Below are 13,474 nucleotides of genomic sequence, written 5' to 3'. Positions count from 1 at the left end.
CTCGGAGTGTCATGTGTTACAGCCTTTCAGACCACCTAGCATGAGGTACTGAGAACTATGTAACCATTTCATATCAACTGATGTCTTAGAAGTTATACGTATATTGGATCCTATATTTGGAATGAAGCATCACATGACCGCACATCAAACGCCTTTCCACGCCCAAGCTCTACGTTGGCGTGGCAAATGAGTAGATAAAGGACTGTGAAATTATCCCTTTCCTTTAACTGATATAGCACTCATCATAATAATGTTATAGCCTATAATGCAAATGTAATACAATTATATATTGTTATGAAATGTACCGCAGCTTGCCAACACCTGTGCAGTTATCCAGGGTGGTAAATAAATGACTAAATCAAACTAAATGAGTTGATATCGATCGATTATAAAAAAAAAAAACACGTAAACAAATAAGCACACAGATGTAAGGAGACAATAGTATTGAAAAAAAAAAAAAAATACATTTCCTAATTGATTTTAACCAATTAATATTACAATAGCATCAAAAGAAAAAAAAATATTTATCACTCACATAATATAATAGTAAATATTAACATTCGTCGAGCAAAATAGTGACATTAGTAGGTTATATGAGTCAAATCACCAATTATAATTTTTATTTGTGATAATGGCTTAAAAATAATAGCATTTGCAAGAGTGATAATTGATATAGGAAATCATCTGACGGTTTAATCTTTAAACAGTTCTCCTCATACACATGTAAGTATGTATGTAAATGGTATGTATGTAAATATGTGTATGTGTGTGTGTGTCTGTGTGTGTGTGTGTGTGTGTGTGTGTGTGTGTGTGTGTGTGCGTGTGTGCGTGTGTGTATGTGTGTACATGTGTGCGTGTGTGTGTGTGTGTGTGTGTGTGTGTGTGTGTGTGTGTGTGTGTGTGCGTGCGTGTGTGTGAGTGTGTACATATATGTGCATATATCTATCTATCTATCTATCTATATATGCATAAATATATATATACATATATATAAATATATATATATATATATATATATATATATATGCATAAACATACACACACACACACACACACACACACACACACACACATATATATATATAAGTATATATAAATATATATATAAATATATATATATATATATATATATATATATATATATGCATAAACACACACACACACACACACACACACACACACACACACATATATATATATATATATGTATATATGCATAAACACACACACACACACACACACACACACACACACACACACACACACATATATATATATATTTATATTTATGTATATGACCACATATACATACATACATACATATATATATATATATATATATATATATATATATATATATATATGGTCCCGAGTTCTATTCCCCGTCGCGGCGGTCGTAAAAATGCTTGTACTCCGACTGCTAACTTAAGTCCGATCTCACGGCGAGAAAACGACATATCGCCTTGAGAAGTGAAACGGAGGTGTCGTAGGGGAAATCGCCGCCGTGACACAGGTGTTAGCGCGCCGAACTGCGGTTGATTAGGAAGGGCATCCAATCGGGCAAGGGTGGCACTACCATATAACCTCTCAATAGTGAATTGAGAGTGGCCAATGTCCTGCAGTGGAATAATTGGTTGTTAAAGAAGAAGAAAATATATATATATATATACATATATATATAAATATATATATAAATATATATATGTGTGTGTGTGTGTGTGTGTGTGTGTGTGTGTGTGTGTGTGTGTATGTGTGTGTGTGTGTAGACACAAAGAGAGTGTAGACCCCCCTCAGCGCCCAGAACTCCAGTGCAAGAAACCCCACGCGCACGCCCGCCCGCAGACCCTACTAGACAGCGCACTCCCTTCCCTCTGCAAACCCCAAGGTCAGCCCAGCAGGAGGCACTGGCACGGTGCCAAGAGGATGGGATGAGTAAGCGGGGTTGCTACACCTGAGGGAGAGTTCCTTGTTTTTCCTTGCAAATCGGAAGCGCGGATGGGCCATTGCAGGCGTGTTGCAAGGGTCGTGGATGCAAGCGAAGAGTGGGGAAATGCGGTGAAAATACTCCCGAATGAGTTTTGTTTAAACTGTAAGAGTGACACGTCTGGGAATAAGATGAATAACATTTCTTTCACGCCCTCTCTTATTTGTTTAGACTTTGTCACTGTCTCTTCCCTCCCTCCCTTTTTTTCAGTCTGTGAATGTCTGTCAGTCTGTGCATGTCTTCTTTTCTCCCACTCCTCTCTCTGTTTACCCGTGTGTCCCCCCCCCCCCCTCCACCTCTCTCTCTCTCTGATACGCACGCACAGATTCATCAATTATACATGTACATTAAACTTGAATTTCAGTTTCCACTTTGTACCAGATGGTATCCAATGAATTAAAAAAAAAAAAATATATATATATATATATTCGGAAATCACTGCACAATTTCTCCGTCTCTGTCTTGCTTTATCCTTCCCTACGTTTTCACCTGTTTCCTTTACCTTTTGAGGAAGAAGTAAAACAAAACAATTTACATCCTATTGTTTCTTCACAGTATCCTTCACACTGGAGAGATCTCGGGAGAATTATTACTGACCTACTTATTGAGGAAAAGAAGAAGAAAAAGAGGAGGGGCAGGGGGAGGGGAGAGGGAGGGAGTAAACATGCTCATCAGTCATGGAAATGCTTAGCTGCTCGTGGGTATAAAAGGCGAGGCTGTAGGCACGGACAGCACAATCGACTGGCCGTTCATCGCGGTAAGTAGAGAGAAAAAGGGAGATAGAAAGAGGGAGAAAAAAAGGAGAGTGAGAGAAAAAGATACAGAGAGAACAAGAGAACAACAATAGAGTGAAACGTTCTGTGGACGAGGTTTGATGCATTCCAGTGAGAGCTTCAGTATTTGGAATGACCGTGAACACATTTTCATCAAAATTTCGTTAGCTTTAAAAAGCTATCACTAAACTAATGTAAACCATACTAGTAGACAAAGCAGGATATCACTTTAGTACTTTGCACTACCTTCATCACTACTTTCAGCATCAGGATGGGACAAATATGGAAGCCATATTATGATCATAAGCTATCATGCGTTTATACAGAGAAGGCTTTGGAACATTTCAGCACAACAGATGAAACAGCAATTGCACAATTATGAGTAACTAATGCAGTAAGTAGTTAACAGGTCTACCAAATACGCCCTTTTGAAGTATTATCGTTCTTCCGTTTCAGATGAAGGTCCTTTTGCTGGTAACTGTGGCGGCTGTGGCCCTTGGAGACGACCTGGTGAGTCGCATGACCCATGGCTTATTTCAGAGACCAATTCCATTAGGGAAATGATTTCACAGTGGTCAGTTTCAACAAGGAACTAGTTGAATTAGAGGCCAGTTTCAGTGTGGAACTTTATGGTTCTTTAGCGTTGAATCTACACTCTGTGTGTTGAAAAGCTATTCTATTTTCTAGAATTCTTTCTGAACTAAGACTAATAACACAAACTTCATACCTGTCCCATTCTCTTGGTTAATGCCATTAACATTGCAGGTGGACCACCAGCGGGGCGACAGCGAGTACCACTTCGCTTGGCTCCACGACGGCGGGCGGACCTACGACTGGCAGGGCGCCAACAGCTACTGCTCGAGCCTCGGCCGCGGCTGGAAGGGAATCAGCATCGAGAGCAGGGAAGAAGACGCCTTCGTCACCGATGTCATCGATGAATGTAATTTCCCTGCGTTTTCATCACACGTACTTATGAACCCATGGTGACACCCACACGGAACTGACAAGCCTGATTATATTGTTTATTATGTATGTGTTACTGAATGCTTATGTACTCGGATTTGGCTTCCCTATCAGACGACCTGCCGTGGATCTGGACCGGAGGCCAACGCAGGGGACGCGACTTCGTGTGGCCTTCGGGAGCCCGTTTCGTGGGTCTGAACTGGTCTCACACCGGCGGGTATGTGCACGGGTCCTGACGCGGTCTGCCTGTTTGCGTTAAAACCTCTTTATCGTCTATTTTCTTTCCCCATACCATGAGATAAAAACGTTTTATCAGCTGGTTTTCTAATTGCTATTGTCGCCACCAGGAGGAAGCAACCGCAACCAGACAACCGCGAGAAAGGGGGCGAGAACTGCGTGGCCGTCCTCAACGACTTCTATGACGACGGCGTCAGGTGGCACGACATCGCCTGCCACCACGAGAAGTCCATCATCTGCGAGCGCTCCGACTGAGAGCTCGGGGCGGAGGCCAGAGGGCGGGGCCGTTGGCGCGCAGTTGAGTGCTCTGCAGGGAAGGAATCTGTCGAGAGGATTGTGTGCTAATGGCGAGGTGTTGCCCGTATTTATTCCTATTTATGTGTGAATAAGAATAAAAGAAACTTTGCTTACTTTGGATGTTTATATTAAGTTTGACCTTTTACGAGGCATTCCTGATCAAAGGAAAGATAGTCTCCTCGGTGAGGCAATTATCGTTAATGCGAAAAAAAACTAGAAATAACGGAAACAGAGATACGGAAAGAGAAAGAAAGGGTGGCTCATGGTAGGGATCAAAGCATATTGAAAAAAACAACTTTAATATTCACACATGGTTTACACACTACTTACGAAAGTGTGAATATCCATATACTGACGCACCAATGAACATACGTACATGTGTGAATATATATAACTACGTTAACATATCACAAAACCTATAAACTACAGGCAAGGCATCTGGGAACATATCTTCGTTACTCCCAAGTGGTTACGGATGACCTTGGCAACTCACAGTAAACAGTTTAAGTAGTATTCATTCATAAGTCAAAGAGGGTGTTACTGGTTATTGTTTTGAGGATATTAAGATAATGGAAAAGTTTTGGTAATGCCAAGACAAACCCAATACTATAGCACCATTACAATCTGTGGTCATTAAATATAGGAGCTAACTCGATTGGCAGCAAATATAGTCACATTTTCTCACTGTTAATGCGTAGGGGGTTGGTAAGCGGATAACACGCATAAATGCTTGGTTGCTGGGTGTGGGGGAAAGGATTACGGTATAAGTAGTAGTGTTTATGCTTGTGAAGGTGCTTGTCTTCTCATGTGTCTTTTTTAAATTTGTCAATGAAGGTCTTGAGTGTTTTTGTTTCAGTGATGTGTTAAGGTAGCCTCTCCCAGTCGCGGATGGTACGTGAGAAGAAAGAATGCTTGTAAGAGTCGATGTTGATGTATGTAAGGAACTTACTGTGATGTGAGTTTCGCGCTGCGTGTATGTCCTGCTTGTAGGTATTCCTGTTTGTTAATGTTCATAAGGTTGTTAGTGATCCAAGTACATGAGCAATGTCTGTGTGCTTGTCTTCGTTTCTCATGCTGGTCCATGTTTATTTATTGATTTATCTATATTACTAATTTTTTTTTAGGTGTACACGTATAATTGCATGTAATAAAACCTGGCGAGTTGGAGATTGTCAACGTCGTGCTTGGTGTAGGGGTCCCATACAGCTGTATATCCTCAAGTGTTGGGCGTACAAGTGTGTTGTAAACTGTGTGGTTGATGTCTGGTGCACAATTGTGTAGGTTTCTCCGCAGGAACCTAGTATTCTGTTTGCTCTGTTCGTGATGAAGTCAATGTGTGTTTAGAGATAGATTGTTAGTGAGTTGTGCTCCAAGGTATTTGTAGGGTAATGTAGGTGTCAGTTGTTGGTTGTGTAGAGTGTAGGTGTATTGTATCGGCGTATGTGATCTGATGAAACGGAGTACCTTGTATTTACCTTGTCTGGTGGTCACGATCACCAGACACGACCTTTACCTCTATTCAAGGGCATCTAAATTAATTTTGTTTTGACGGAAATTGACAAGATTTCCATAAGCAAATAACTTGAAATCATATCCCTCATAGGCACACGGTGTACATATCCACAGTGCACATTACCAAGCCACACACACACACAGACACACCTTGGGATCTGAAACAGCAGATATGCAATACCCATTCTGATTGTGGTATTAGACATGAATGGCAACTCAAATAACATCAATTTCAGGAAAAATGCGCTCCTCGTCGAATGGAAACAGCAAACACAATAACCCACGTTTTTTTTAGAAAAAGATCGCTGGCTCTGCAGTTGCAAGATGTCGGGTTCGTGCTTACCCACGAGTGCCTTCATCAGCTGGGGTCAAGGTCGGGCGGAGAGGAACTTGGCGTGGGTTCGTCTTCCTGCCTGCTTCTTTGGCCACTTGGATGCGGGATTATATTTGAAGTATTTTTGCGAGCTTTGGGAAATTTGTTGGCCATGTAATAAGAACTACTGCAGTTCCGAACAAAGTATTGCAAATATTCAATCAGTTTTCACTAATGTGTAAATAATTTGACAGACAGACAGATATAAGCCATCGACCTGCAAGCCCCTCCCTTGCACATAAATGTGTGTCTGCGTGTGTGTACACATGTATGTGCATGTGTGTGTGCATCTGTGTGAGGGGTTGCCCGTGTATATATTTGTTTATATATGGTAATAGATTTTCTTCATCTTGTTAATTGTTTAGCTCCATTGTTCATTAAACGCAACCACACTTTAAACGTCATCTGTAATATTTTAAAAATATTTTGCCAACAAAAAAGTATAGTTATTATCTAGACTCTTTTTTACCCTTTTCCTTTTGGAGAGAGAGAGAAAAAAAACATCCCACTATTACTTCAGAATCTCTTTCACACTGGAGAGATCTGGTCAGGGTTATCAATGACCCACTTACCGAGGAAAAGGAGAAAAGAAAAAAAGAGGAGATGGGAGGCAGGGGGTGGAGGTAAAAGTGACCATCAGTCATGGAAATGCTTAACTGCTCGTGGGTATAAAAGGCAGGGCTGTGGGCACGTGCAGCACAATCGACTGATTGTTCATCGCGGTAAGTAGAAGGGGAGAGAGGGAAAAATAAAGGTAGAGAGAAGGAGGAAAGAGAGAAAGAGAGAGAGGGAGGAAAAAGAGAGAGGGAGGAAAGAGAGAGAGAGTGGGGGATGGAGGAAAGAGAGAGAGGAACATAAAGAGAGTGAAGTCTGGGATGTAAGTATTTTGTGTGCTTTGGAGATATATGATGTAATCCAGTGAATGTTTCAATATTTGGAATAACCGTGAAGTTTGATTTCATTAGAATTTCATCAGCTTTAAAGTTTGATGCTTCCGTTTTTCGGTAAAACGTCATGAATATCATTAATCATCATGTACCTATGTTCATGATTCCGCTTACGAGGAGGTTTTGCGATGTTTGAGCGCAGTAGAGTAATGAATATCTATCGTGGCATGTGCTTAACATGTCTACCAAATACGCCCTTCTGAGGTTTTATCACTTCTCCGTTTCAGATGAAGGTCCTTTTGCTGGTGACTATGGCGGCTGTGGCCCTTGGAGACGACCTGGTGAGTCGCAACACCAATGGCTTATTACAGAGACTAATTCCAATAGGGAAACAGTTCCACAGTGGTCAGTTTCAACAAGGAACTAGTTGAATTAGAGGCCAGTTTCAGTGTGGAACTTTATGGTTCTTTAGCGTTGAATCTATATTGTGTGTTTTACAAAGCTATTCCGCTTTCTAGAAATCTTTTAAACTAAGATTAAAGAGAAGAAGTGCATGCTTATTCTGCATCAGACCTTTATTAATGCCATTAACATTGCAGGTGGACCACCAGCGGGGCGACAGCGAGTACCACTTCGCTTGGCTCCACGACGGCGGGCGGACCTACGACTGGCAGGGCGCCAACAGCTACTGCTCGAGCCTCGGCCGCGGCTGGAAGGGCATCAGCATCGAGAGCAGGGAAGAAGACGCCTTCGTCACCGATGTTATCGATGAATGTAATTTCCCTGCGTTTTCATCACACGTACTTATGAACCCATGGTGACACCCACACGCAACTGACAAGCCTGATTATATTGTCTATTATGTATGTGTTACTGAATGCTTATGTACTCGGATTTGGCTTCCCTCTCAGACGACCTGCCGTGGATCTGGACCGGAGGCCAACGCAGGGGACGCGACTTCGTGTGGCCTTCGGGAGCCCGTTTCGTGGGTCTGAACTGGTCTCACACCGGCGGGTATGTGCGCGGGTCCTGACGCGGTCTGCCTGTTTGCGTTAAAACCTCCTTATCGTCTATTTATTTCTTTCCCCATACTATGAGATAAAAACGTTTTATCAACTGGTTTTCTAATTTCTGTTGTCGTCACCAGGAGGAAGCAACCGCAACCAGACAACCGCGAGAAAGGGGGCGAGAACTGCGTGGCCGTCCTCAACGACTTCTATGACGACGGCGTCAGGTGGCACGACATCGCCTGCCACCACGAGAAGTCCATCATCTGCGAGCGCTCCGACTGAGAGCTCGGGGCGGAGGCCAGAGGGCGGGGCCGTTGGCGCGCAGTTGAGTGCTCTGCAGGGAAGGAATCTGTCGAGAGGATTGTGTGCTAATGGCGAGGTGTTGCCCGTATTTATTCCTATTTATGTGTGAATAAGAATAAAAGAAACTTTGCTTACTTTGGATGTTTATATTAAGTTTGACCTTTTACGAGGCATTCCTGATCAAAGGAAAGATAGTCTCCTCGGTGAGGCAATTATCGTTAATGCGAAAAAAAACTAGAAATAACGGAAACAGAGATACGGAAAGAGAAAGAAAGGGTGGCTCATGGTAGGGATCAAAGCATATTGAAAAAAACAACTTTAATATTCACACATGGTTTACACACTACTTACGAAAGTGTGAATATCCATATACTGACGCACCAATGAACATACGTACATGTGTGAATATATATAACTACGTTAACATATCACAAAACCTATAAACTACAGGCAAGGCATCTGGGAACATATCTTCGTTACTCCCAAGTGGTTACGGATGACCTTGGCAACTCACAGTAAAAAGCGGAAGTAGTATTCATTCATAAGTCAAAGAGGGTGTTACTGGTTATCGTTTTGAGGATATTAAGATAATGGAAAAGCTTTAGTAATGCCAAGACAAACCCAATACTATAGCACCATTACAATCTGTGGTCATTAAATATAGGAGCTAACTCGATTGGCAGCAAATATAGTCACATTTTCTCACTGTTAATGCGTAGGGGGTTGGTAAGCGGATAACACGCATAAATGCTTGGTTGCTGGGTGTGGGAGAAAGGATTACGGTATAAGTAGTAGTGTTTATGCTTGTGAAGGTGCTTGTCTTCTCATGTGTTTTTTAAATTTGTCAATGAAGGTCTTGAGTGTTTTTGTTTCAGTGATGTGTTAAGATAGCCTCTCCCAGTCACGGATGGTACGTGGGAAGAGAGAATGCTTGTAAGAGTCGATGTTGATGTATGTAAGGAACTTACTGTTGTGTGAGTTTCGTGCTACGTGTATGTCCTGCTTGTAGGTATTCCTGTTTGTTGATGTTCATAAGGTTGTTAGTGATATTGTACATGATTGTATGTTTGTGTTGTCTTCGTTTCTCTTGCTGGTCCATATATATATATATATATATATATATATATTTATTTATTTATTGTTACTATTATTTTTTAGGTGTACACGTGTAATTGTATGTATTAAATCAGGCTGCCATAGTTGGAGATTGTCAACGTCGTGCTTGGTGTAGGGGTCCCATACAGCTTTATGGTCCTCAAGTGTTGGGCGTACAAGTGTGTTGTAAACTATGTAGTTGATGTCTGGTGTACAGTTGTGTAGGTTTCTCCGCAGGAACCTAGTGTTCTCTTTGCTCTGTTCGTGATGAAGTCAATGTGTGTTTAGAGATAGATTGTTAGTGAGTTGTGCTCCAAGGTATTTGTAGGGTAATGTGGGTGTCAGTTGTTGGTTGTGTAGAGTGTAGGTGTATTGTATCGGCGTATGTGATCTGATGAAACGGAGTACCTTGTATTTACCTTGTCTGGTGGTCACGACCATCAGACACGACCTTTACCTCTATTCAAGGGCATCTAAATTAATTTTGTTTTGACGGAAATTGACAAGATTTCCATAAGCAAATAACTTGAAATCATATCCCTCATAGGCACACGGTGTACATATCCACAGTGCACATTACCAAGCCACACACACACACACACAGACACACCTTGGGATCTGAAACAGCAGATATGCAATACCCATTCTGATTGTGGTATTAGACATGAATCGCAACTCAAATAACATCAATTTCAGAAAAATGCGCTCCTCGTCGAAAGGAAACAGCAAACACAATAATCTACTTTTTTTTTTTTTTCTTTTAGAAAAAGATCGCTGGCTTTGCAGTTGCAAGATGTCGGGTTCATGCTTACCCACGAGTGCCTTCATCAGCTGGGGTCAAGGTCAGGCGGAGAGGAACTTGGCGTGGGTTCGTCTTCCTGCCTGCTTCTTTGGCCACTTGGATGCGGGATTATATTTGAAGTATTTTTGCGAGCTTTGGGAAATTTGTTGGCCATGTAATAAGAACTACTGCAGTTCCGAACAAAGTATTGCAAATATTCAATCAGTTTTCACTAATGTGTAAATAATTTGACAGACAGACAGATATAAGCCATCGACCTGCAAGCCCCTCCCTTGCACATAAATGTGTGTCTGCGTGTGTGTACACATGTATGTGCATGTGTGTGTGCATCTGTGTGAGGGGTTGCCCGTGTATATATTTGTTTATATATGGTAATAGATTTTCTTCATCTTGTTAATTGTTTAGCTCTATTGTACATTAAACGCAACCACACTTTAAACGTCATCTGTAATATTTTAAAAATATTTTGCCAACAAAAAAGTATAGTTATTATCTAGACTCTTTTTGACCCTTTTCCTTTTGGAGAGAGAGAGAAAAAAACATCCCACTATTACTTCAGAATCTCTTTCACACTGGAGAGATCTGGTCAGGGTTATTAATGACCCACTTACCGAGGAAAAGGAGAAAAGAAAAAAAGAGGAGATGGGAGGCAGGGGGTGGAGGTAAAAGTGACCATCAGTCATGGAAATGCTTAACTGCTCGTGGGTATAAAAGGCAGGGCTGTGGGCACGTGCAGCACAATCGACTGATTGTTCATCGCGGTAAGTAGAAGGGGAGAGAGGGAAAAATAAAGGTAGAGAGAAGGAGGGAAGAGAGAAAGAGAGAGAGGGAGGAAAAAGAGAGAGGGAGGAAAGAGAGAGAGAGTGGGGGATGGAGGAAAGAGAGAGAGGAACATAAAGAGAGTGAAGTCTGGGATGTAAGTATTTTGTGTGCTTTGGAGATATATGATGTAATCCAGTGAATGTTTCAATATTTGGAATAACCGTGAAGTTTGATTTCATTAGAATTTCATCAGCTTTAAAGTTTGATGCTTCCGTTTTTCGGTAAAACGTCATGAATATCATTAATCATCATGTACCTATGTTCATGATTCCGCTTACGAGGAGGTTTTGCGATGTTTGAGCGCAGTAGAGTAATGAATATCTATCGTGGCATGTGCTTAACATGTCTACCAAATACGCCCTTCTGAGGTTTTATCGCTTCTCCGTTTCAGATGAAGGTCCTTTTGCTGGTGACTGTGGCGGCTGTGGCCCTTGGAGACGACCTGGTGAGTCGCAACACCAATGGCTTATTACAGAGACTAATTCCAATAGGGAAACAGTTCCACAGTGGTCAGTTTCAACAAGGAACTAGTTGAATTAGAGGCCAGTTTCAGTGTGGAACTTTATGGTTCTTTAGCGTTGAATCTATATTGTGTGTTTTACAAAGCTATTCCGCTTTCTAGAAATCTTTTAAACTAAGATTAAAGAGAAGAAGTGCATGCTTATTCTGCATCAGACCTGTATTAATGCCATTAACATTGCAGGTGGACCACCAGCGGGGCGACAGCGAGTACCACTTCGCTTGGCTCCACGACGGCGGGCGGACCTACGACTGGCAGGGCGCCAACAGCTACTGCTCGAGCCTCGGCCGCGGCTGGAAGGGCATCAGCATCGAGAGCAGGGAAGAAGACGCCTTCGTCACCGATGTTATCGATGAATGTAATTTCCCTGCGTTTTCATCACACGTACTTATGAACCCATGGTGACACCCACACGCAACTGACAAGCCTGATTATATTGTTTATTATGTATGTGTTACTGAATGCTTATGTACTCGGATTTGGCTTCCCTCTCAGACGACCTGCCGTGGATCTGGACCGGAGGCCAACGCAGGGGACGCGACTTCGTGTGGCCTTCGGGAGCCCGTTTCGTGGGTCTGAACTGGTCTCACACCGGCGGGTATGTGCGCGGGTCCTGACGCGGTCTGCCTGTTTGCGTTAAAACCTCCTTATCGTCTATTTATTTCTTTCCCCATACTATGAGATAAAAACGTATTATCAACTGGTTTTCTAATTTCTGTTGTCGTCACCAGGAGGAAGCAACCGCAACCAGACAACCGCGAGAAAGGGGGCGAGAACTGCGTGGCCGTCCTCAACGACTTCTATGACGACGGCATCAGGTGGCACGACATCGCCTGCCACCACGAGAAGTCCATCATCTGCGAGCGCTCCGACTGAGAGCTCGGGGCGGAGGCCAGAGGGCGGGGCCGTTGGCGCGCAGTTGAGTGCTCTGCAGGGAAGGAATCTGTCGAGAGGATTGTGGGCCAATGGCGAGGTGTTGCCCGTATTTATTCCTATTTATGTGTGAATAAGAATAAAAGCAAATTTACTTAATTTGGATGTTTTTATCAAGATTAACCTTTTACGAGGATATCAAAGGAAAGATAGACCTCCCAGTGAGGCAATTATCGCTAATGCGAAAATAAATCGTTTAGAATTTTTAGAGAGAGAGGGAGAGATGATGAGATACCGATAGATAGATGATGAGGTATACATATAAAGAGAAATAGAGGGGAAATATAGGAAAAGGATTCATTATGATGTGCATACTGTTAATGAAATGTCAGTGCACGCATAATCATACAAGTAAATGTAATTGTATGTAATCATTCATGCATCATTCATTCAGAAGTCAAAGAATACGTTACTGGTTGGAATTTTGAGGATAATGCAAAAGGAAAACAAAGATTTATTGATTAATCACAAGACACACGCAGTGTATTAGTACCACTACAGTTATAATCAAATTGGAGCCAGCAAATGTACATCTAATCTAACATATTCTACGGAAATGCATAACACCTCCCTGAACAACACACTTGAAACCATATTCATCATAGGAACATGATACTCATCACCACAAGTGCACATCACCATGCCACAAACTCATACACATATGCAGTATACACACATATCTTGGAGTCTGGAACAAAAGCTGCAATGCCAATTCAAATAAGTATGGCATTAGGCAATGTAATCGAAACACATAAAATCAATTTCAGGAAAGAAACCCGCTCCGCATCGAAAGGAAGCAACAAGCACAATAATCTACGTAATTTGGAGAAAACAATCGGCGGCTTTGTGACCGGAAGGTGTCGGGTTTGCGTTCGTCCGTGAGTACCGGCATCAGCTGGGGTCAAGGTCGGCGCGGAGAGGAACTTGGCGCGAGTTCGTCTTCCTGTGTGCTTCTTTGGCCAC

At 42.2% G+C, this 13,474-nt stretch overlaps 3 protein-coding genes across 3 annotated transcripts; all 3 read left to right on the top strand.

Moving 5' to 3' along the window:
* The first annotated feature begins 2,693 nt into the window (after positions 1–2,693).
* On the top strand, positions 2,694–4,367 carry LOC125027012 (pulmonary surfactant-associated protein D-like). The gene is made up of 5 exons (XM_047615621.1): positions 2,694–2,741; positions 3,214–3,267; positions 3,523–3,697; positions 3,835–3,937; positions 4,068–4,367. The coding sequence occupies exons 2-5, from the start codon at positions 3,214–3,216 to the stop codon at positions 4,210–4,212; spliced, it is 477 nt and encodes a 158-aa protein (XP_047471577.1). The 5' UTR covers positions 2,694–2,741; the 3' UTR covers positions 4,213–4,367.
* Positions 4,368–7,222: 2,855 nt separating this feature from the next.
* Positions 7,223–8,473, top strand: LOC125027013 (pulmonary surfactant-associated protein D-like). The gene is made up of 4 exons (XM_047615622.1): positions 7,223–7,367; positions 7,626–7,800; positions 7,938–8,040; positions 8,174–8,473. The coding sequence occupies exons 1-4, from the start codon at positions 7,314–7,316 to the stop codon at positions 8,316–8,318; spliced, it is 477 nt and encodes a 158-aa protein (XP_047471578.1). The 5' UTR covers positions 7,223–7,313; the 3' UTR covers positions 8,319–8,473.
* Positions 8,474–10,213: 1,740 nt separating this feature from the next.
* LOC125027011 (pulmonary surfactant-associated protein D-like) lies at positions 10,214–12,610 on the top strand. Its single transcript, XM_047615620.1, has 5 exons — positions 10,214–10,302; positions 11,450–11,503; positions 11,762–11,936; positions 12,074–12,176; positions 12,310–12,610. The coding sequence occupies exons 1-5, from the start codon at positions 10,228–10,230 to the stop codon at positions 12,452–12,454; spliced, it is 552 nt and encodes a 183-aa protein (XP_047471576.1). The 5' UTR covers positions 10,214–10,227; the 3' UTR covers positions 12,455–12,610.
* Positions 12,611–13,474: the final 864 nt, after the last annotated feature.

Source organism: Penaeus chinensis, chromosome 7 (genome assembly GCF_019202785.1).
Source record: "Penaeus chinensis breed Huanghai No. 1 chromosome 7, ASM1920278v2, whole genome shotgun sequence".
NCBI classification, from domain to species: Eukaryota; Metazoa; Arthropoda; class Malacostraca; order Decapoda; family Penaeidae; genus Penaeus; species Penaeus chinensis.
Note: the sequence above shows the minus strand (reverse complement) of the source record. Positions and strands in the feature narration are given on the sequence as shown.